Source organism: Elgaria multicarinata, chromosome 14 (genome assembly GCF_023053635.1).
Source record: "Elgaria multicarinata webbii isolate HBS135686 ecotype San Diego chromosome 14, rElgMul1.1.pri, whole genome shotgun sequence".
In the NCBI taxonomy this organism is placed as follows: Eukaryota; Metazoa; Chordata; class Lepidosauria; order Squamata; family Anguidae; genus Elgaria; species Elgaria multicarinata.
Genome location: NC_086184.1, coordinates 22,974,383 through 22,999,525, shown reverse-complemented (window position 1 = coordinate 22,999,525; position 25,143 = coordinate 22,974,383). Strand labels below are relative to the sequence as shown.

The 25,143-nt window shown below is 43.0% G+C and overlaps 1 protein-coding gene across 1 annotated transcript in view; it reads right to left on the bottom strand.

Annotated features, from left to right (window-relative positions):
• WWOX (WW domain containing oxidoreductase) overlaps window positions 1-25,143 on the bottom strand; it is a 743,733-nt gene that overhangs the window by 559,047 nt on the left and 159,543 nt on the right. Inside the window, exons 6-7 of the mRNA XM_063141391.1 lie at window positions 23,971-24,059; window positions 6,141-6,326 (exon numbers count right to left, since the gene is read on the bottom strand). Of these exons, the coding sequence (XP_062997461.1) occupies window positions 6,141-6,326; window positions 23,971-24,059 (275 nt within the window). The remainder of the gene's footprint in view (window positions 1-6,140; window positions 6,327-23,970; window positions 24,060-25,143) is intronic.

Here is a 25,143-nt window from a genome sequence, read left to right as displayed (position 1 = left end):
ATGCAGTGATCAGCTGAAGTACATTACTTGGCAAAGGGGAGAGGGAGATAAGAAAACAGGAGAAATGGCACCTTTAGAACAGCCTTACACAATCTAGTGCCCTCCAGACATTTTGGACTACAACTCCCAGCATTCTTGACCATTGGTCATGCTGGCTAGGGCTGATAGGAGTTGAAGTTCAAAATATCTGGAGGGCACCAAGTTGGGGAAGGCTGCCCTGGAGGATGGATTGCTTTCTTCCCCGTTTATACCATGTTAGGAGGATTAGATGTGTACAAAAACATCTGCTCTCTAAAATGAACACAGTAAAGTGTGCAGACTCAATGAAGGCCAAGAATGAACGGTTTGTGCAGAGAGTGCCCTCCTAGGAATTTTGGAGGGTAGCAAAGTAGCCTAAAGATGACAAATCTTAACTTACTGGATTCAGAAATTTATTTATTTATTTTATTTATTTATTACATTTTATACCGCCCAATAGCCAAAGCTCTCTGGGCAGTTCACAAAAATTAAAACCATAATGAAACAACCAACAGGTTAAAAACACAAATACAAAATACAGTATAAAAAGCACAACCAGGATAAAACCACGCAGCAAAATTGATGTAAGATTAAAATACAGAGTTAGAACAGTAAAATTTAAATTTAAGTTAAAATTAAGTGTTAGAATACTGAGAGAATCAAAATGAGCAACAACAAGTCACAAGGCATCTTACAAGATCTGACCAGGAGGAATTCCAAGACTCTAGACAGAAGACATTCCCTTGTGATTGAGGTTACTCTTCTCCCTTTAATAAGGAACCTTCAGCCTCTACCCCACCAGCAATTCACCATCAACCTCTACTCCACATCTACTCTGAAACTGGCTGGTTTTGATCAGTCTGCTTGTGGTTATTTATGTTCTAGTTTACCACCACTGAGTGTGATGGTAAAGCCTACTCTAGCAAAACACCGTACATTGCGCCCATACATCTTATAATGGTTGGGAGAAAAGTGATAGATAGATAGAAGGTGGGCATGATTCTTCCAGGCATCCAAAACCCAAAGTACGAGTGGGCCAATAGAGTTGAACCTTTGCTACCAATTGACTACAAACTCAAGAATTCTGAAAACAGAATAAACATGAAGGTTTTAATCCTTTCTTTTCAATGTAGAGATTCCACCGTAGGAGCTGCATTTTCCTGCACTATCTGAAATATTTTTCCAAAAACCAATAAACAGCCAATAATTGCATTAAGCAAAAATTGTAAATGATTTGATATCAAAGGCTGTGGCTTCTGAAGCTGAGTACAGGCTGAATATAACCTTTGTCATTTATCTTCTCCCACTTATTGCTTCCTTGTGCACATGTATTGCATACTCTGGAGTTTAAGTGCCCAAGTAACTACAGATGAGACTTGCTGCTTCTTAGAATCTTTTTAGATTAAAAATTGATGGTTAGAAAGGGGCTGTAATGTTGGTAATATGCCATCGATAGCCTTAAAGATATAAAAGATAAATGTGAACAAAGCCAAAATGATCTCTGGCGGAGTCTAATGTTTTTAAGTATACCCGTGGCATGACTGAGCACAAATCAAAGTAACTAGTTGATGTTTTTTAATTGGGTCTGACAGAGACATTAAACACCAGCTGTTAGTTTCTTTTTCTTTCTTTCTTCCTTTTTTATTTTTAAATAGCAAGGTGGCAAACAACTGAAAGCTTCTACATCAGGTGAAGGTTGTTGTTTTTTTAGATAGCCATTTCCCTAGCCTTACATTTAGTGTTTATTAAACAGAGTAATAATAGTAAATAAATCACAAAATTGTTTAATGGAAGAATGGATTTACACACACACAAAAGGATAAACCACAACAATTATGGTTTCCAAATTTTGTTTCCTGTAGACGGCTGGCACAAGCCACACAATGCTGTGCTATGCTGAATCTCCTCCAGCCAAGATTCCAACCCCAGGACTTGGAATGCAGCAAGGGCCCATGGGAGATCAATGCTGCTCACTCACATTCATGATCCCTGAGCCTTGAGCAGCACCTCAAACTTCGTAGCTGCTAAGTCAGGCAATTTATGCACACATCACCTATTGAAACCAGACTGGCCAATTATAGTGCACAATTCTGAAATGAACAATTTCAATATTTTGTTTTAATCTTTTGATCTTTTTACTATTTTATTTTGGATGTTCGCTGCTCCCAAAACACATATCTAATGTGTTTTAGATATGGGGGGGTATATAAATTGTAAATAAATAAATAACAGCTTGCAGCTTTTGACGGGGATCTTGAATCACCTCCAAAGTAGGAGTAGACAAGTATAATATGTTCAACTTATCAAGGTTCTCCGAACTCCTCCTCAAAGCTTGGTTCACTTTTGATCCCAAAGGCAAGCATCTCTTCCTTTTTTTTCGATTAGGAAAAATGATAATTTTTAACGGTGGGGAGAAGTTTCGGGGGGAAATGCCCGATGTGGCTGCTAGTTGGTGGCTGTGTCATTTAAACAACGCAGCACCACTGTGTAGCCAGGACAGGATATAGAGAGCATATGGACAAGCCCCATGTGGAGGTCAAGAGCGGGGACAGCGCACTGATCCTGCTCCCTCCATGTGCTCATTCAATGTCTGAACAGGTGCAGAGGTGGGGAACCTGTGGTTATCCAGTGGTTTTTGGACTCCTGTACCCGTTAACCAAAGCCAACATGGCCAATGGTGAGGTATGATGGACGTCATAGTCCAACATCTGAGGGAGGCACACATTTCTCAACACTGTAGAAGAAGAAAAAGTCTTATCTTTCAGGAGAAAGAACACTCTACAACACCTTTCCCAACCTCTAGATATATTGGACTGCATTGCCTTTCATTTCCACCCAGCACAGACATGGTCATGATGGCTGAGAATTACGGAAGTTGCCGTCCAAGGCATCTAAAGGGTGCCAGGTCAGGAAAAGCCTCTCCCCTAAGAGGAGTGGAATGTTGCCATCATTTGAGGCAGAGGGGAGGCACAAACTTCCACCTAAGAAGATGTAGTGGCTAAGCTCCCTCTGCTTTTTTATGGCATTTCAAACACGGTAAAACCAACAACCCTTTTTAATGGTTATTATATGTTCAAATATGATTTAATGGATGACAAAAAACCCAGAACTGGAAAACTCATTAGTTGTTAACTGTGGACACACATCATTTACTTATTGGAGAACAAGTTTTCCTAAACCTTGGCTGATTTTGCCCAACTAAGCCATGAACGCTCCAATATTTTGTTGCACTGTTTTCAGCCTTTATTTCTAATCTAGCTTTCAAGATCTGCAAAGACGTGAACTTGAGCTTTGTAACGGCACAGAGACCCTCAAAAGCAAAGACGCGATTTGAAAAACTACTAGAGATCAGCGTTACACAGAGAAACAAGCAGCTGACAATTCAACGTAATCTCCCATTAAATAACAGCTCATTTATACATATCCCAGTGTGCCCTCCACATCTGGCAAGTGATTGGAGTTGGCAGATTTATTTCAAGCGCTAAATTCGCCTGCCCTGCGGTAGCCTCCCTTCGTTGTAATGGGACTCTGCTACTTGCTTTCACAAACCTGGTGATTCGCAAAGATAAGGGCATCAAGGATTATTTGGGGGGTGGGTGAGTGGGATACTACCTAATTACTAGATGTTTCATGTCTTAACACTGGGGAGGTTTATTACAGGCATGTTCTATTGCTTCCTTTCATTTCTGCAGTCATAAATTTAAAATGGTTAAAGTAAATCTATCTGCAGTGTGTCATTTATACTATAAGCCCGTATGTTGGGAAGTGATAAAGGGGTTCAGCTTGACCCTTGGCTGGTGTCTCTCTGCCAGGTCCCAGGGGCTACATTTTAGGCAAACATGATTTAAAAAAGCAAGCTTCATAGTAGGTCACTGGAGTATTTGTGTGTAGGGAGAACAACGCCTGCACTCCTCTACACTGCTTAGCCTATAGCATGCATATATATCAGAAGAAAGCTTTTAGAAGTCTGTTAAATTTTCTTACAGCTGATAGAAGGCGGTGCTAGTTTTTCCATCTTTCACATACCAGGAAATTTCAGCAAGCCCTTGTGTAGCAGACATGCTGAAACCCTAATGCTACTTTTATATTTCTGCCTTTCAAAGCTTTGCTACAAAGGTGGCTGAGATGAGATAGAATATTCCTCCTCTGTCAACTGCACTTCCACTAGGAACTAAAAAAGAAGTGTGATGTGTTATCCATTGAAATCTCTACCAAAGAGGCTAGTTTTCCTACCCAAGTGTACGGGATGTATCACGTCCCTTCTCAAAGTGATGCTGCTAATGTCTGCATTCAGTTTCTTGATTTTTCTTTTTAAAAGAGAGAGAGAGAGTCATCAGACTAGTGTTTTAGCGAACTCTCATTGCTGCCCACTCACGTTTTCCCGTGGGTCCTTTTGATGACGATGTCCACCTCCCACGTGTCTCCCACCCCTTCTGCTCACTTTCCCATCGCAAAAAAAAAAGACCCAGAAAAACTGACTTGGTTTGGCTGGGACAAAAATGCACACTGAATGGTCCATGTGGTCATTGTTTACTTCCTCCTTCTTCTCCATGTAAAGAAAGAGGAAGTATTGTGGGACAGAAGCGGGGGGGGGGAAAAGTGATGGTAAGGAAATGCAATTTCCCTCCCACATCTGATGAGGCTTAGAGAAAACAAACCAAAAACAAATTGGATTTAATCTAAAAGTTTTTAATTGCATTGTTTCTCCAGTTATGCTATGGCATTGAAGTTGTTGAATGACAATTCAATAAAGGTCATGTCTTTTCAATTTAATCAATTATTATTCCCTTTCCTGACAAAACCAATGGCAAAACAGCAAAGGAAACCTGCATTCATACTAAGGTCAGTGCCGTCTTAACGCATGGGCATGCTGGCCAGTTGCCCGGGGTGGGCCACGAGCATAGGGGCCCCATGCTAATTTATGCACAGACCAGAATTTAACACTAATCTTTGTTTTTCAGTTCAAGGCTCATGTTAAATTGTCCAAACGTTTGTATTGATTAATCTTTGCTGTACAGCATGTTTTTTTTTTAATGTCAAAACACTGATTTTGTTGGAGGTACCAATAAATATAAGTTTATTTTATCGATAATTTACATTTTTATTCCTGTGAGTGGTTGTGTAGGCAGGGCCCAGTGTACTGCTTTGCCCAGGGGCCTATAATGCTGTTAAGACGTCCCTGACTAAGGTTGACCAAAAAGATGAACTTTACAATATTACAAGAAATGAATCACTACATGGCATCCATTCTTAGTATTGGTTCATTTATGAGTTTAGCATTGACTTTTGTATCCCACTTCTTGATGAAGGAAGTCAAGGTAACAGATATGGTTCAGGATTCAAAGAGCCCTCTGCCCAAGCAGAAAACATCCCTTCCCCTGCTATATCACGGGTTGCAGAGAGTCACCAAATTATCAAGTACTGCTTTTCAAATCCAGTGCATGTACAGAACATGCCATGTGACACTATGGACACCAGCTATGACTCCTCCACCATCCATTTGATCTGAACAGCCCTGTGAGATGTGGTTAGGGCTGAAAAACAATGACTAGACCAAGGCTACGGAGTGAACTTTATAGCTGAGATTTCACCTGCACCAAAATCTCCAGGGGTCAAATCCAAAATTCTATCCATTACACCATGGAAGCCATCTTAAATTTCAGAGATTTAAATTTCAGAAATTTGCCCCTTCCGTTCTTTTTTTTTTTTTTTTTTTTAATGCTACAAATTCTTTCTTTTTGTAGAAATGGCTACTTCCGCTTTAGCGGTTGCCTCACGTTCCTCTTCAAGAGCTATCGAAGGAGCTTTTCTAAAATAATGTATTAGTTTTATATGTTTTTAATCAGTTTTATATACTTTAGAGTATTTTTATATTTGATGTTGTTCCCCGCATCAATCCAGAGGGAGAGGTGGGTAATAAATAAATTATTATTATTATTATTATTATTATTATTATTATTATTATTATTATTATTTAAACTAAACATTAAAATTGAAAACATTGGAAATGTTTTGGCATGATTACCTGTGGGTGCACTCGGTTTCCAGGTAACCACTGCTAAAAAATAATAATTCTGAAGTGCTTTTCAAGAAAAGTCTGCCCATTCCAAGCCGGAACTAACCTGTGTGATTCAGAGGAAAGCATCACAACTCTTGCAGGAGCGGAGCGACGAAGAACATCTTCAAGGAGCTGGACGAGATAGAAGTGCCCCAAGTAATTCACCTGGAAGGTGGACTCCAGACCGTCTTCGGTCAATTGCCAAGGGAGAGCAAACACAGCAGCATTACAGATCAGCACATGGAGAGACCTTTAAAAAAAAAAAGAGGTAATCCTAATCACAGAGCTAAAATCAGTGTGAACATGACACTGGACTGATGGTCATGCTGTTGGGCGTAGACAGCTAAACAGGTTTGGTGTCTTCTTAGGAACCACTCTGACAGCAGACCTGTCAAGATCACAGTTTTTCAGATGGCCCATACTTTGATTCATGCTATAGAAAGATGCTGGTTTCAGAGACTGTGGCCAGATCTACACCAAGCACGATATAACACTATGAAAGTGGTTTGAAAATGGTATATGGAAAGTGTCCTGGGCCCCAACAGTTGTCAGTGCAGTTTAGTACCGTTATAAACCAGCAGTGTTTATAAACCAGATCCTTCCTATGATACATGAATTGACAATCTCTAAAGCAGGGATACAGAACCTCAGGACCAGGGCCAAATCCAGCCACCTGGAGGCCTAACTCTGACCACCCAGGGGGAGGTGAAATTATATTATTATTATTATTATTATTATTATTATTATTATTATTATTATTATTACTATTATTATTATTATTATTATTTACATTTATATACCGCCTCATAGCCAAAGCTCTCTCGGCAGTTTATAAAACACTGAACATTAAAAACCGATATACAAAATTTAAAAACCATAAAAGGAGACAATAACCATTTAAAGCAACTATTCTGGTGTCAGATAAAAACTCAACATTTGCTGTTAAATGCCTGGGAGAAAAGTCTTCTCCTTGCGCCTGGTGAGTCTCATAACTATATTGGTGCCAGGTGAGCCTCGTCAGGGGCTCCATAATTGGGGGGCCACCACAGAAAAGGCTCTCTCCCTTCTTGCCATCCTCTGAGCTTCTCTCCGAGTAGACAACTGGAGGAGTACCTTGGATGTTGAACATAGCGTATGGGTAGGTTCATGTCGGGAAAGATGTTACATCAGGTATTGTGGTCCCAAGCCATGTAAGGCTTTGTAGGTTAAAACCAGCACCTTGAATCAGGCTCGGAAACACATACAGGCAGCCTATGCAAGCGGGCCAGTTGGTCTTATACGTTCAAACCATCTGGTCCCTGTTACCATTCCGGCCCCTGCATTTTGCACAAGCTGAAGCTTCTGAACCGTCTTCAATGGCAGCCCCACATAGAGTGCATTACAGTAATCTAACTAGGAGGTTACCAGAGCGTAGACAACTGAAGCCAGGTTATCCCTGTCCAGATAGGGCCATAGCTGGGCCACCAACCAATGTTGATAGAAGACACTCCCAGGCACAAGGATGCCAAATCTGACCACCTGGGGGGGGGGACTGTATAAGAGCTACAGAGATGCTAATATATGAATGCACTTGCATTATGTGAATAGTCCCTTTCTTTCAAGTAATGATAGGAGTCCAGGAATTGGGGGGGGGGGGGAGTGGAGTGGCGAGCTCCATGTTTGGGAAGGTGCTTGCCCCACATGCCTCCGTCTAGAACCACCCCTGCTCCCAGGAACCCCAGAAGGACACACTCGTATCCCCTGGCCTCACATCCCCCGCAAACATCAATCATTCTAGCATTGTGCAGCCTCGGTGTCAGCGCATGAAAGAGATAGAAGCACGCACACACTTAAAAGGTAGTGAAACATTCTACTACCTCAGGAGCACCCTACTCCCTCCCCGCCAGCCCCACATGCAACACACCCTTAATTGCCCCTCTCCTTGTTCTTTCCTCGCTGCTTTTTGCCTGTGCCACCTCTCGACATCTCTTCCAGTAACCCTTCCTTTTCATGGTCTGGGTCTTCCTGTTTAGAGGCAAGGTTTCCTCTCTCTGCAGCATTTTATCAAGAATTATTCCACGCGGTCGGAGCGTTATTGCATAACAACAACTTTACTGCCATACATCAGGCCTTAATTGGACATACGGTCTATGGAAACCGTTGGGTCTTATTCCCAAATAATTTGACGTTCATGTCTGCTCGTCATCAGCCAATTCTGTTTTCATTCACTTGCCATTACTTAAACAATTGATTTACAAACTATCTTCTAACATGCCAACTTGTTGTATGGTCTTTCCATGCTCCACATTTTAAAATAACAGTCCTTCCATTAGGAACAATTTCCCCCACTTAAACTGCATGTTGGGTTGGTTTAAAAGACATTGCATTTTCACAGTAGTATGTGTAGTACATTCTTTTCAAGATGTAAAATATTAAAGATTCATTAATAGGCTAAAAAATATCATGCATATATGCCTTTTTAATGCTATTCTAGGACAGGCATGGACAGAGTTTGGGCTTACAGGATCGACTTCATTATTATTATTTTATTTTATTACTAGAACCCTGATGTTCACCAATGGGAGCCAGGTGTAAAATGGTAATCAGAGGAGTGGAGTCAGATGCAATCAGTTAGTTCAGGGAGCAGAGCCAATGATCTACTACAGCCCATGAGTCATATAATGGAATGACCTGCATTTACAAGTACAAAACGATATTTGAGGTACTACAGATCAAAAATTCTAAAAGCCTGATTTAGAAAGGAGGGAGAAGCTGTTTCATTGTAAAGAAGTCTTTGTTGATCTACTATGAGTGATCCAAATCAGCTGGCTGCCAATTAGTTTCTGGGTGAAGTATAAAGTGCTGGTTATCACCTTTAAATAGGGTGACCATATTTTGGAAACCAAAAAGGAGGACAACATGGCCGCCCCATGGGGGTGTGCCCACCAACATGTCCAGCCCCCAAGGGGGTGTGCTCACCAGCATATCCAGCCCCAAAGGGGCGTGCCCACCCAAACATGGCCTTGGTCACAGGTCTGATTTCACAGCACACAATTAAGACAGACCTGTTCTACATTACATCTTAACGTTAAAATCATAGAATCATAGAATAGCAGAGTTGGAAGGGGCCTACAAGGCCATCGAATCCAACCCCCTGCTCAATGCAGTAATCCACCCTAAAGCATCCCTGACAGATGGTTGTCCAGCTGCCTCTTGAAGGCCTCTAGTGTGAGAGAGCCCACAACCTCACCAGGCAACTGATTCCATTGTCGTACTGCTCTAACAGTCAGGAAGTTTTTCCTGATGTCCAGATGGAATCTAGCTTCCTTTAACTTAAGCCCGTTATTCTGTGTCCTGCACTCTGGGAGGATCGAGAAGAGATCCTGGCCCTCCTCTGTGTGACAACCTTTAAAGTATTTGAAGAGTGCTATCATGTCTCCCCTCAATCTTCTCTTCTCCAGGCTAAACATTCCCAGTTCTTTCAGTCTCTCTTCATAGGGCTTTGTTTCCAGATCCCTGATCATCGTAGTTGCCCTCCTCTGAACACGCTCCAGCTTGTCTGCATCCTTCTTGAGTTGTGGAGCCCAGAACTGGACACAATACTCTAGATGAGGCCTAACCAGGGCTGAATGGAGAGGAACCAGTACCTCACGTGATTTGGAAGCTATACTTCTATTAATGCAGCCCAAAATAGTATTTGCCTTTCTTGCAGCCATATCACACTGTTGGGTCATATTCAGCTTGCGATCTACAACAATTCCAAGATCCTTCTCGTTTGTAGTATTGCTGAGCCAAGTATCCCCCATTTTGTAACTGTGCCTGGAATAAATCACTGGAATAAAGTATAAGTGAGACATTCAATGTATCTGAAATTAAGTTCATTCATTCCTACTTCTGTAGCTTTTGCTATACGTTGAAGCTTTTGCTATACTGTGTGCTCAGCTACACCAAGAAGCGTATTCCACTATGAAAGCGGTATATAAAAGTCAGGAGCCACACTATTACTTTATAGAGGTATTCAACTGCACTGCAGGAGCTACACTACTGCTTTATAGTGGTACTGAAGAGCACTGACAACTGTTGGGGCCCATGACACATCTATACCAAGCAGGATATAACACTATGAAAGTGTTATGAAAGTGGTATATGGTATGTGTCATGGGCCCCAACAGTTGTCAGTACACTTCAATACTGCTATAAAGCAGTAGTGTGGCGCCTGGATTTTCTATACCGCTTTCAGAGTGGAATATCCTGCTTGGTGTAGATGAGCCCTGTGTGTGATACAGTCTTCCCTTCCCTCAAATATCTTTTCTGACTGCAAATCCTTCACTGGATGACCATAGTCTAACCTTTCCTAACATTTAACACTGTTTCCCCATCACCTTACTGCATACTGCTACCACTGAACAAATGAAGCAGTTGACAAGTATACAACAACCAAACATTCAGAAAGAGCATAAACTACTATTAGCCTTGTTACAAGGTAGCTTCTGTGAGCAGTACTGACTCCATTTTGAAGTGACCCAAAACCCCACCTATAGACTGAGAGCATTCACAGAAGGCCTAGGTCGAGTAACCATTTCCTGATAGAGGTCTTCAAATGCCTTCCCCAGAGACAAAGGTAGGGGTAAAACTAAGCAGAATATGAATGCTGGATGGCAAGAGTTTTACCTGGTCATACACATGTTAATGTAGCCCTGTTGCTGAACTCCAAGCTGCATCAAGTACAGCCATCATCCCCAAATCACCCTCTTTTGTTCCCATAGCAAGTAGACCTTTAAACAAGATCATACCAAGACCCCCTAAAGGGGGAGGGGAAAGAGAGGCTAGCTTCTTCTTTTTGAGCTTACTACAGATTCCAGCTTGCGAGAGCAAGCTGCCATGCTTTGCCTCGCTGCTTTCCTTTTCTCTTCACCTAAGACCAAGAGTTGCAATGCTCCACAGTTTTGCTCTACAAGAAAGGGCTGCAGCCCAAGGAGAGGTATATTGCCTTTAAAGATTCCCTCTACTCTTTCCCCTGCTGTCTCTGTGTGTATGCTCTTAAGTCTCAAAAGGTCTATTTTTCAATCTTGAAACTGCTTCTAAGCCTTTACTTGCTCAGCTAATTTCCCCAAAACTAGCTTGTGCCTTTGTATTTGTTTCAACCTCAATAAATGTGCCATTGTGGCGTTATCCCCTTCAGTGCTGTAAGTTTCTTGAGTTAGAATCGCCTTACTTCGCCACAGACGCTCTATTGCCAATGTCTCGGCATGTCTTTCAGATATCTCAGCTTGGCTGCTTCATCGTCATTTGAAACTTAATATGGCAAAGACTGAATTGCTTGTTTATCCTCCTAAACCTTCTCCTCATCTCTCTTTCTCTCTTACTGTCAATAATGTTACACTTACTCCAGTCAAGGAAGCTCGTAGTCTTGGCTTTATATTTGATTCCTTGCTCTCCTTTATTCCTCATGTTGAGACAGTAGCTAAATCCTGTCGTTTTTTCCTGTATAATATTGCCAGGTTTCGATCATTTTTGTCTGTCTCTTCTGCCAAGACTCTTGTTCATGCATTGGTTATTTCTCGGTTGGACTACTGCAACCTTCTTCTCACTGGCCTTCCTTCTTCTCACATCAGTCCATTGGTTTCTGTTCACCACTCTGCTGCTAAGATCATCTTCCTGGCTCGCCGCTCTGACCATGTTACTCCACTTCTGAAATCTCTTCATTGGCTTCCAATTCACTTCAGAATCCAATATAAACTTCTCCTGTTGACCTACAAAGCTTTTCACGGTCTAGCTCCTTCCTATCTTTCCTCTCTCATCTCACACTATTGCCCCACTCGTGCTCTTCGCTCCTCTGATGCCATGTTTCTCACCTGCCCAAGGGTCTCTCCTTCCCTTGCTCGGCTTCGTCCATTTTCTTCGGCTGCCCCTTACGCCTGGAACGCTCTTCCAGAACATTTGAGAACTACAAGTTCAATCGCAGCTTTTAAAGCTCAGCTAAAAACTTTTCTTTTTCCTAAAGCTTTTAAAACTTGATTTTGTTCTGACTTTTATACTGCCTGTTTGGTGCATTCTCTTCCCCTCCTTATTGTTTTATTATGACTTTATTAGAATGTAAGCCTATGCGGCAGGGTCCTGCTATTTATTGTTTTACTCTGTACAGCACCATGTACATTGATGGTGCTATATAAATAAATAATAATAATAATAATAACAAGAAATGCTGCCACCCCCAAAGCCCCCTGATTGAAAGTTTCACTCAGCTTTAACTAGCCCTTGGCAGCCTAGCCAAGAGCATGTGCAGAGTAAAAACTTAGCTTCTAAATCTTAAGGAGAAAAAAAAAGATGCACAGATTCATGTACATAGTTATTGTTTTGTTATTGCCCTTCATCCAGCGATGGAGAAAGTCCACACCTCTTTGTAGTTAATTTCCTATGCAGGTTTTTGCCAACACCATCATAACCCTAAAGAGATGCAAGAAGTCTTCACAGAAAAGTAATAATGAAAGATGGAACCCAGATGAACTGCAGTACAGAAGACCAGAGTCCAGATGACACCAGTTGCAGTAGTTTTCCAGCATCCAAAGACTACAAGAGCCCAAAAACAAGCAGCTACCCAATAATTCCATATAGACTATTTGCTCGTCAGTGAGAAGACCCACAATAGACTGTATGCAGCATTCCAGATAACTTAGGCCGTTGCTAGACGAGGCCTTAGCGCGCTGTGAGGCCCGGTTTCCCTGCTGTGCATGCAGATGACGCACAGGGGTATCCGGGCCCAGGCCGTGCCGAGACCTGGTTAAAGGCGCCATAAGCAAAGTCGCTTATGGCGCGCCCTTTCTGCAGTCCCGGCCTGAGGCTGAGACTGCGGAAGGTCTAGCAGCATCCACGGCTTTTTGCGGCTACTCGCTTGCTCGCGAGTAGCCGGGAAAAGCCGCGGAGGGAACAGCACGCTGGGAGGGGATTGGGGGGGAGGCCAGACCGGCAGGAGAGGGGGACAGGGAGGGCGGCAGAGACGGACAGGCGGCACAAACACACACACGGGAGGATGACTGGGAGGGCGGCGTGGACATCGGGGCTGGGGAGGGAGGATGGGGAAAGAGTGGGGAGGGGGGAATCAGGAGCGGGACGGGGGTTTAATTTTTTTAAAGAACCTTACCTGTTGCGGAGTCTTCAGGGCGCACGTGGCCCCTTTAAAACAAAACAAAAAATGGCAGACGCTGCAGGGATAGTGTCTTCCCTGCGGCTTCCGCGTTCGGAGCCGGAGCAACGCACGTTGCAAGAAAACTTGCTTTTGAAGAAGCTCTAGAAATTCCAGTCCCATCAAGAACTGATATCTCAGCTGAATAAAAATAGAACTTTGAGTGAAATTGTTTTACTCCTGTATAAAGAAAGATGCACTCTCTTCCAATTGTTGTTTTCCCAAAACATTTATAGTGTTAATATTGTGAAGTTTACCCCATGCTTCCCTCCTTAATAGCAAGTTTCTTTGTCTATCCTAGTACATTCAACTCTTCTTCCATTCCCTCCACCAGCTAATCACCATACATAGGCAGTCACACATAAGCAATAAGCAAGAATGAAAGAATCATATAAAATGTGTTCCCCCACCTCAGAAAGAATATGTTTAAGTGCCACAGTTTTTATACTGTCAGTAGTATTGTGTATTGCCAGATTATCACTTTTGTGTTTTCAGCATGAACATGTTTTTGCAATACTGTATCCTGTTTTAAGGATAAATTCTAATTGGCTATAAAGTCTAATTAGAAAGAGTAGTTACTATGATTCTAGACCAGTGAAATAAGTCTCCAGTTCCAACCTGTATAATTGTTGTGATTGGTTTGTCATCAATGGGGGGAGTTGTTACAAGGTAGCTTCTGTGAGCAGTACTGACTTTTTTGTACACGGGTCTAATGAGAACGCATCACGTAACAGCCTGCAAATGTTAGCCATGGAACAAAATGGGTTAAAGTGTGACTTAGCTTGTTTCAACTTCAACCAGACATAACAGTCAAAAATAACCAAGAAAAACACTCCTACATTGAAATTGCAATACCTAATGACAAAAATGTTGTAGAAAAGAAAAATATTCATCACTGGATATGGAAGTTAAAGAAATATGGCACCAGGAAAAACTTACAATTATTTGTTAGTCACATCAGTCACCAGCATGACATTGTGGTTGTTTTTACAGAAAACCTTCAGAAATTAGGTCTACCGAAATACATGCATGCCAACATCCAGAAAGTAGTTATACTTAAAATATGTTCAATAGTCAGGACATTTCTGAATCAGTAAAAGACAACATGACTTGGCAAAGCCCATCATGTTCATCTAGAAAAACCACAAGCAAGAAAAGAGAGAGATGATGATAATGATGATAATAGCAACCCTGTTAATTTTTAAAAAAGTTTCTTTAAGAAGGATGAACAATTGTCAGCCACTGTTACAAAGCATACGTCATGCCAATTATAGTAAACAAATTGGAAAGGAAGCTCCGCTTCTAATCAGACCGGCGAATTAGAAGCGGAGCGGGGGGCTTCGCCTGCCCTTAAGGCGGAGGCGAAGAGGATTGGGTGGCCGGCGGAGCGTGGCGAAGAGGATTGAGGTGAAGGCGGATCCTTCGCCTTGATCCGGAGTTCCGCCGGAAAGGTAAGTGGGATTTACCGGGCCCTGCCGCTGTCGCTGTCGCCCATGCGGCGACAGCAGCAGGGCCTGGTAAACCCCCCTCCTCTCCCTTACCTGCCTCTGTCTGCAGTCCGTCAGCAACGGACCATGGACGGAGGCAGGTAAGGCCCCCCTCCCCCTTACCGGGCTCTGCCGCAGTCGCCGCATGGGCGGCGATGGCAGCAGGGCCAGGTAACACCCCCCGCCCTCCTCTCCCTTACCTGCCACCGTCCGCGGTCCATCGCCGTCTTCAATTGAGCCCGTGGTTCCAGCAGGAAGTCTGGGCCGCTTGCGGCCCAGACTTCCTGGTGGAACCGTGGGCTCAATTGAAGACGGCGACGGACCGCGGACGGAGGCAGGTAAGGCCCCCCCTCCCCCTTACCGGGCTCTGCCGCCGTCGTCGCATGGGTGGCGATGGCGGCAGGGCCCGGTAACCCCCCCTATGGGGGGGTAACGGAGCTCGGATCCGGAGCTCCAAGCGGAGCGGAGTGGGCATAGGTGGAGTGGGGGCAGGGCGGAGCGGCCCGATCTGAAAAATGGCGGATCTGAAAGTGAAGCGGAGTGGGGGGTCCATGCACACCCCTAGTCTAAAATGCATTATTTAATAGGAACATCACCTCTAAATCATCCCCCCAACTCACAGAAAACTACAGCCACCCCCACTGCAATCATGCACATGCATTCATTCAGTCAAACAACCAGGCATCCCATTCAGACATCAATACACTCACACTGCCAGCACACGTGTGCATGCACACACACACTCAGCATCACTCACTCAAAAAACATGCATGCACACATGCATTCACTCAAAGACCCCATGCACCCACACATTCTCACACACAAACACACACAAACTTCAGTCTTACCTCCTCCTGTTCTTGCTGCTCCTGCTGCTGCTGCTTCTGCACTGGGGGGGTGGGGGGCTGGAGGCTGCGTTGCTGGAAGTTCCTGCACGCAGCCCCCAACCACTCACCCCACTCTCACTACCCACCCCTTGCGGTGTCCATCTTGAATCTCGCCCATACTCACGCGAGATCTCGGCTGTTGGCTGGGTCTCGCAGAGTTCCCAGCCAGCTGCCGAGATCTCGCGTGATTTCGGGCGAGAGTCAAGATGGCCACCACCACTCACTAGAGAAATTTAGGCCTGGTAAATTGGGGTTTATTAAGGCTCTCCCGGCTTCCATTGGGGCGGGACAAAAGGGGGGGGGGAAGGTATTTCCGGCTGGACGCAGATTCCCCCCCGTTTTCCGGGCATGTCCGGGCCAATCCGGACGTTTGGTCACCCTGCCTTTAAAGACCTGCATGATTTGGGTCCAGGCTACCTGCAGGATCACCTTCTCCCATACAACCCGCCCCACACACTCAGTTCCTCTGGGAAGAATCTACTTCAGTCAGTCAAAGTTAGGCTGACGGGTATTACTCAGAGGACCTTCTCTTCTGCTGCTCCCAGGCTGTGGAATGTCCTGCTGGAGGAGACTCGTCAACTTGACAGTCTATTAGCATTTAAGAAACTATCAAGCGCGATCTCTTCTGGAAGGCCTATCCAGGGGAACTTTAGGATGTTTTAGAATGGTTTTAGGATGTTTTAACAATGTACATTATGATCTTAATTCAGTTTTGTGTATTTTATATTTACTGTTGTTCCCTGCCTCAATCGGAGTGGAAAGGCGGGTAAGAAATAAATTTTATTATTATTAATAATAATATGTTCCGCCCATCCATGCTGTAGGGTATTTATTAAATGTAGCTTGAATTAGGTTTTGAGCTAAAATTCCCTTGACTACATTTTCTTGATTTCATCAGGATTTACTGGTGTGTAAGTGTATTGTTGATGTAGCAAAGACCTCAACTGTTTATTAGGCAGTCATCATATGTTTTAGAATGGCAGAGTTGGTCTCCACTATGTACTGCCATATATCGCTAAATATCTCATTGTGCAGTAATGGAATCCTGAAATTACATAATTGTCCACGCTGCCCATATAACACCAAGGCTGTGCTTCGTAGCTCGAGGAGTTTGAGTGGATAAAGAGGATTGCATGACCTAGATTTCATCAGGTTATTAAAACCTAAGCTATGTCATACCCCTGGGTTATGACCCTTGGAAAAATATCCTGTATCCTGTAAAAGCAGCCTGCGATGATAACATCATGAAAGGCCCAAAGGTAAATAGAAACATTAATGTGACTTTTGAAATCTGCTTGAAAGCAGGCTTCTTCCGTGTGTTTACTTCCCCGTTGACATTGAGAAGCAGTTCTTTTTTAAACCATGCGCCTCACCTGCAATTGCCTGTTCCGTAACTATAATTGTGAACAAAGTAATGAAAACAGACCGTGTGCATCCTTCTTTATTCACTGCACAATCTAGCTAAAGCTAAGCAGTTTTAAACCTCACTGAATTTGATGGTGGAGTTACGCATGTGTTTAAAATAATTTCCATTTAATGCAAATAGTTTTAAAAGTGCTCAAAATGGACTGGATCGTGATCTTTCTTATTTAATAAATTTATAGATCACTGGTCAATCGCAACACCAAGTACTTCCAAGGGACTTAATTAGTGCAAGATTATTATTTTTAATTATTTTTTTAATTAGAAAAATAAGATTGTCACTTCCACAAATGGATTAGATATTAGGCATATATCTTAGAGCAATAAATTTAGATGGATTTTCTTTTCTGTGGTCTTCCATTTCACATTCTTATTTCCCTAGATTATTTCCCTGAATTAAGCCTAGAAGGCTTGTGGCTTGTATAATCTGATCTCAGTTATACAAGAATGGGGTGGGTGGGTGTTGGATTATAACCGTTACATGAGCAAATCCATGGGTAGGTTTTAAAAAGAAGACTGCCAAAATAATCTCAGCCCTATTTCTAGTCATGACCTCCAAGATCATGTCATTAACATATTTATTTATTTATTTATTACATTTCTATACCGCCCAATAGCCGCAGCTCTCTGGGCGGTTCACAAAAATTAAAATCATTCAAAGTATAAAACAACAGTATAAAACCATAATATAAAATACAATATAAAAGCTCAACCAGACAAAAACAGCAGTAATGCAAAAATACAAATCTAAACCAACAAGTTAAAATCTATTTATAGACAGTTAAAATACTGGGAGAATAAAAAGGTCTTCACCTGGCATCGAAGAGCATGTAATGTAGGTGCCAAGCTAACCTCCTTAGGGAGCTCATTCCACAGCCGGGGTGCCAAAGCAGAGAAGGCCCTCCTCCTGGTAGCCACCTGCCTCACTTCCTTTGGCAGGGGCTCATGGAGAAGGACCCCTGAGGATGACCTTAGGGTCCAGGCAGGTACATATGGGAGGAGGCGTTCCTTCAGATAACCTGGCCCCAAGCCGTTTAGGGCTTTAAATGTTAATACCAGCACTTTGAATCGGGCCCGGACTGGCAGCCAATGAAGCTGGAAAAGGACTGGCATAATGTGGTCTCATCGGCCAGTCCCTGTTAGTAAACGTGCTGCCCTGTTTTGTACCAGTTGAAGTTTCCGGACTGTTTTAAAAGACATAATACCTGAGAACTTCTCCAAGCATGTCATTAACATACTATCTGTGTCACGTGGATTCAAAGGTTGATTTGCCAAGCTACACTTCACTGGAGAATTGACAAGGGATCACAGCCCAGTCCTTAGCATCACCATAAATAATGTCTCCAGTGTTCCCAATATTAGGATTAGCATTCTTCTGCAGTCTGATTCACAATGCACCCGTGCGTTTTGTGGGTACTGAGTCCATGGTTCTGCCCCCTCACCGCCCCAGTTTCGCAATGTCATTTACAAAGGGACATTTTTGACAATGTTCAGGTGTGAGGGGAAAGCTGACTGAAGTTCCAGGAGATGGACGTCTTCCCAGGCAATTAATGGACACCATTTTGCCCCCATCCCCAGAACTTGCCTCAGAATGATATGCGATGATGATGTCCCTGACTGGACTGCTTCGGGGGAGGAGCAGGGAATTGCATCTGCTAAGTAGAAGGAACAATACTACTGTGAAAGAGATGGTAATATAAAAGGGAAAAGACAAGTTGGGGGAGATTTTGGAATACCTTACACTCCTCCCCCCAGTTTAAGTGGGAAATTCTCGAGGGAGCTTTTGTCTCAGGCTAGGTTCTAAGTTGAACTGCAAACAGACTCAAGTAACTCCTGACATTTATATGTTTAAAGAGAGAACTGCCATTGTTTTATTTTCCCAATAGCCTTGGTGCAACCCAAGATCTTTCTGCATCCAGCACAGACTACAATGTATGCCTGTGTGATGTTCCATTTTAGGACTATCACAACCTGCAGTCTTCAGGTTTTCATATCATGTCCTGTAACACTGTTTTCTCTCCCCTTTGTGCATGAATCAAACAATGCCCACCTGCTCACTCTACCATTTTGGGGATGTTATGCTTCAACCCAACCTGATGAAGAATTTTTATGAACTTAAAAGTTTGCTAATTTCTTTGAGACTTTATTTTTTGCTCTTGTACTATGTGTGGATTTTTGTTTCCCAAACAAATATGCTTGCTCCCCCCTTCCCCACTCTTTGGGGGTGGACGGCAAGGTCTTTTGAGGGAGGGGGAAGCTTGGATTTTAAACGTCTTGGGTTCTTGTTGGTTATTCATCTCTTTTCCCTGAAATAAACAGAAGTTTTAGTTTTGGAATATTTTGGACACCTACCCCAGTCTTCTGGGACAGCACAGGAGGGAAAAAAGCCTGATAGCATGTGTGTGTGTATGTGTGTGTATGCTAACACAGTTTATAGATTCCAACAAAGAGAGGCAAAACTTAATGAATGCATCAAGATTACTATTAAGGCAGCTGGAAGCCCACAGCTTATAGGCCCCTTCCAACTCTACTATTCTATGATTCCCAGTGCAGGCTCCAGGTTATTGAGGGCTCTTGGGCAAGGCACCCTCAATTGGCTCGACTTCAATTTGCCCTGCTCCATTTAGACATAATTGATCTTTTGCTGGCTTCTGCCAGCCAGATTTTCAATGGGCAACTGTAGGTTCCCCCTCCTCTATATAACTCTCCTAGGGTCAAGTTTATCATCCCTTTCCAGACTTCGTCAGAAGGCCTAGCAGATGACCTCAAGATCAGACGGCTGCTCGTGGACCGAGACAAATTCATCAGCTATAGAGTAGCTCTGTTTGCGCTAGCTGCAAAAAAAAAAAAAAAAGGTAAGGGGGCCTCTCTGAAAAACATCACCAACGAAAAGATAAGGGGAGTTCTGTTTTAATTCAAACAAATGCTTAACATCATATTACTTGGATTTTTATGGCCTTGCCAGTACCCCTCCATTTTGATTGTCCAACGTTTTACAAATACGTTTTCTGTGTTGATATTGTAATGGCTATTGGCTATAAACAATAAAATTGGAACAAATAGGGTCCCCTCCCTTAGTGACTCCCCTCCCTTAGTGACTCTTCCTACTTCTTTCTCATCACTGCTACCGCTTCCTTGTTTCACAGCCGGAGAACTAGTGACGAAGTGGGCAGCAGCATCTACTGTTTCTTCTCATCACCACAGTCACCTGGGCAGGTAAACCAGCAGGCTACAATGGCAAAGGGAATGAGCAACTCCAAGAGGTTCTTCTCATGGACCCAATCTGGGGTGTTGGCCCTTGGCAAGTTGCCCCATTATGCCTACCCTTGATTCTGGCCCTCTTTTTTCCAATCATTTCTATAAAGTCAATTATGAGTTTTGCGTTCCAAAATCTTGGATTCCCTTGGAAGGCAGTTAATGATGAAATACAATTTCATAGTGAAACACAAGTTTATGAACTTCAGGATTGAGCTACGGTTTATTTCAGGTTACAGTGACAAAGCAACCACCTACGTTTGCCCAAAGATTCACGTCTGTTTGTTTGTTTTTAATTTTACTTTGCTATATAGTGCTTTTAATCAATGTATTTTTGTTTAAAATTCCAAGCCATTATATCGATTGCAACTGCCCTTTGTAATATTCTTCATGGTTTTATTATTTTAAATTAAATTTTTAATTAAAATACTGTACATACATACCCTTTAAAAATTCTCTCATTAACCATTAAAGCTATAAAACTGCAAAATGCTTACCACTTTATTTGCAGCAAAAGATAGTTTAACTGTACATATTAAATCATAAATATTTTACATGCTTATCTACCCAATATGCCTTTTATGGCCGGTTAGGCCTTGTGCAGAAGTATCGGAGCCCTTGTCTGGATAGACTGTGAATGTTGCTTTAGTGCAAGGGTGGGGAATCTTTTTTTTTTTTCTGTTGAGGGTGGCATTCCCTTGTTGGGTCTGTATGCCAGCAGTGGGCAGGGTGAGACCCGAAAGTGGCTGGACCACCCATTTTCTCTCTTCCCTCTTCCTTCCCACACAACTTCCAGGGAAGGAAGAAATAACATATTCCAGAGGTTTGACCTGATCACATAAGAAGAGCCTTGCTGGGTCAGACCAAGGATCCATCAAGTCAAGCATTCTGATCATGCAGTGGCCTACCAGCTGTTGATCAACCTTACTTCAACATAGTTTTCCACCACACTTGAGTTCAGCAAGCTAGCTTAGAGGGTACAGGGCAGTGTCATGTCTACCCCTGCTCTTCCTGGGTTGGAAGAAGGTGTTTCAGGTGATCAATCAGAATCAGACTCTGAAGTAGAGGAGTCAGCACCAGAAACAGGCCAGCCTGTACCAGTGGGGGAGAAAGTTCTCACGGGCTCTTCACCAGCTGGTGGTGAGCTCTCTCCAGAGCTTATCTCGTCAAGGGCAAATAATACACAATCAGTGGGAAGCCAACATACTTCCAAAAGAGAGAACACGGACAGGTTAGCCGATCCTGGAATACGCCGCAGACTAAAACGGGTGGAGCGAAAGGAAAGCGAGAGAAAGTCGGCCTGGATCGCATCGCGTCAGAAGCCGCCTCAGAACTAGTCTCTCTGAAGGTAACGCATCTTGGGAAAAGGCTTTCCCCTCTTCTTGAACAGACAATTGCCTCGCTTAGTTTGCATAGTTTTGCCTAGGGGAAAGTTCCCAGAGATCAGACTCTCTTCAGGTGGAAGAGATGTTTATTGCTTAAATAAAGCTTTGTGGATTACTTAGCAGGCCTCGTTATTGTCTCCCAAGAAGGCAGGAGGTTTTGAGAAACATGACAGGCAGGCTGTATAGCACACACAGTCATCACCTGCCCCCCTGCATCTGCCACCAAAGGTACCTGCCTCACTCTACTTAACTGTAGGGCAGCCCTGCTTCCAGCATTTTTCTTATCTACTTTCCCTTCTCAGCAGTTCTCCTGTCCCTGAAACTGTTCCTCCAACTTTTTACTACCCATTACTGTGGGTTGTTCCTAGATAGACAAAGACTCTGGGTACCCACCAGAGTGCAAGTTTGCCAGCTGCTCACATGCAGAGAGCATGAAAACAGGTTAAGGGCCACATACAGCTCTAGGGCTGCAGGTTGCCCATCCAGGCTTTAAAGATCCAATGCCCTTTTCAGGCCCGATGGCGTCCATAGTCATGAAGTTTCAAAAGACAAGTAGAAAGGTTATGAGGAGGGTCTTGTTTTGTTTTTCTCCTGCTAGAGGAGGGAAAACCTTAATGGAACAGGACTGTAAACACCTTGTTTAAGAACATGACCAAGTGAATAAATGCCCTGCAGAATCAGATTAAAGGTCCATCTAGTACGGTATCCTGTATCAAACCAAATGCTTTGGGGAGGGCAACAAGCAGAACATGAAGGCTATAATAGGGTGACCACACAGAAAGGATGACAGAGTTCCTGTATCTTTAACAGTTGTGTTGAAAAGGGAATTTCAGCAAATGTCATTTGTATGCATGCAGCACCTGGTGAAATTTCCTCTTCATCACAACTGTTAAAGCTGCAGAAGCCATGTCCTCTGGACTAGCTGGACCCTTGGTCTGATCCAACGTGACTCTTACATTCTAGAATAATAATCAACATAAGCACAAATATATTAACTGAAGAATCTTTTAAATGTTGTCTGATCACTATATTTGAGCTCCCTGCTTCAAAGAAACTTGATTGTTGGAGTGGGGCATTTTGCTTGCTGCCCTTATTCAAAGGACAGCTCCAATTTGTCCTATTTTTTTTCCAGAGTAAAAAAATTCTCACTCATTATTTATACATGTTCTACGGGTCTCTCACTTTGCTGAATCATTTGTTTGTTTGTTTTTTAAAAAAATATGCCTACATTAAGTTCTTGTTCAGCCAAGGGAGCAGTTCGTCATTCTTCAAGTTGCACATTCATAGTCGTATAAATCAGCTGGTTGATCAATGCAGCATATTTAGTACTTAGGGAACTGTCTGACTGAGCTCATTATAACCCCTTCAAAGCAATTTAAATCTTCACCTCTTTGCAGCTGCCTGAAATTCAGCAATTTCCCCCACTCATGAAGATACGGACCCAAAGCAACTGGCTGCATCATCTGAACGCTGGTGTCCTCCATGTTAATTACCTTGTCCAGCATTGAATAAATCATTGGGGCTGCATTTCTCATGCCAGTTAACAGTTGTGCTGTTCAAGTCAAATGGACTGTGACATGTTACTATTTTTTGAGCAGTTCCTTATTAGTGGTCAAGATGTTTACAGATAAGCTGTCTGATAAGTCCCCTTTTACCACACACTGGTCCAGGCAATTTCCCCCCAAAACCACCCAAATGGTCCAGCAAAAACACACGCTTCTCTTGGAAATCATTCATGAACTGCACTGAGCTTGTCCTGTCTGCCTCTCTGCTCCCAGGTGATTCATCCCGTACTCGATCTCACTGCATTACTTTTTGACCTCTGACATCCAGCCCTATCTGGTCTGTCCTAATGCAGATCGTACGGCTTCGAGACAGGCACTGTGCTATTTCTAAGTCAGATGAACCAGTGGACTGCTGACATTTTATAAGGCAGCTTCTTCTTTTCCTATAGGCCAGTCACCACTAGGACTTATGAACACCACACACACACAAAAAGAGCTTTTCTATACTAAACACATTAAAAAAATTAATACAGGACTATTTACGTGGGGTGGAGAAATGGTGCTCCATCTCCACTGAAAAATCCCTATTCTTGCTTTTCTTTTAAAATACTGACTTTGGAGCTCTGTTACACATATTACATATAACCTATAGCAACCCCTAAGTGACGCTGAAAGCGTCACCTATATACGGCTGCATATAGATATTGCTGTTTCCCAGACAACTGTGCTCAGCTAACATCAAGAGCAACAATTAAATATCCTATTATTTAATCCTCTCCCTCAATACTTACAGATTTTTGGATTTGAATGCTTCAGCAAACTTCCGTACGCTCTGAAGAGATGCAAGGTCGACGATCATTGCTTCTACCTTGGCTTTGTGCTGAAATGAGATAAAATGAAGGGAAAAGGGTGAATAACAGCAACAAATTCAGTTCACACTATCATATTACACCAAACACATGTTTAAAATCCCTTGTTTAATATAGGGGAGCACAGAATACAGCACCAAATAAGAACTTAAGAAGAGTCGATGGTCCATCTAGACCAACAACCTCTTCACACAGTGGCCAAAAACCTGTTGACCAGAAGTCCACAAAAAGGACATGGGTGCAATTGCACCCTACTGCCCATGTCCCTAAGCAACTTGTGTATATAGGCTTATATATGCTGTGTTTGAAACCTGTGGCACTGCTAAGGGAGACTGTTAGCTCTAGTTTCGGTGGAGCAGAGATTGCAGTTCGGGTTTTAGTTACAACCAGCCAGAAGTCACATGGAGCTATCCAATGTGCTGAGCCCTATCCCCAAAATGGTTCCAGCACCTTGGATAGCTCCTTTAGACTCATGGCTGGCTGTAACTAAAACCTGGAAATAGAATCTCCACCCAGCGAACCTGGGGCCGCACAGCTAACCATGTAAGAATTGTTCTCAGAAGCTTTTGATGCCCAGGACGGACAACCAGAGCAACTCCTCTCCAAACAACTTGATTCGTGAGACTACAATGCAGGGCTAGTGTGACATATACAGCTGAGGCGCCATTAAAGTTTGGCAGCTCTGTGCTATGTGACTTAAAGAGTATCAGTCTTCTTTTTTTCTGACTGACTGCACAATAAATAAAACTGAGTTGTTTTAGCTACATTTCCTATTACTTTGAGTTTTTCATGAACTCTCAAGCTGCACAGCTCAAGCAAATTTAAACAAAATATCAAAACCATTACACATATTTAAGAAGCCCTAATTGAATTTGCAATGTAAGGTGATATAATGAATCCATGAGATGGGGCCATATTGGTACTCTCCAAAAGCCTTCCCCAACCTGGTGCCCATGCTGGCTAGGGATGATGGGGTTGTAATACACCACATATCAGGGGCATGAGGTTTGGATGATTGTTTCATGAGAATAAGCACAGGGACGCCTGCACACGAGGCTGCAGAAAAGGATAGCAAAAATGATCAAGGGACTGGAA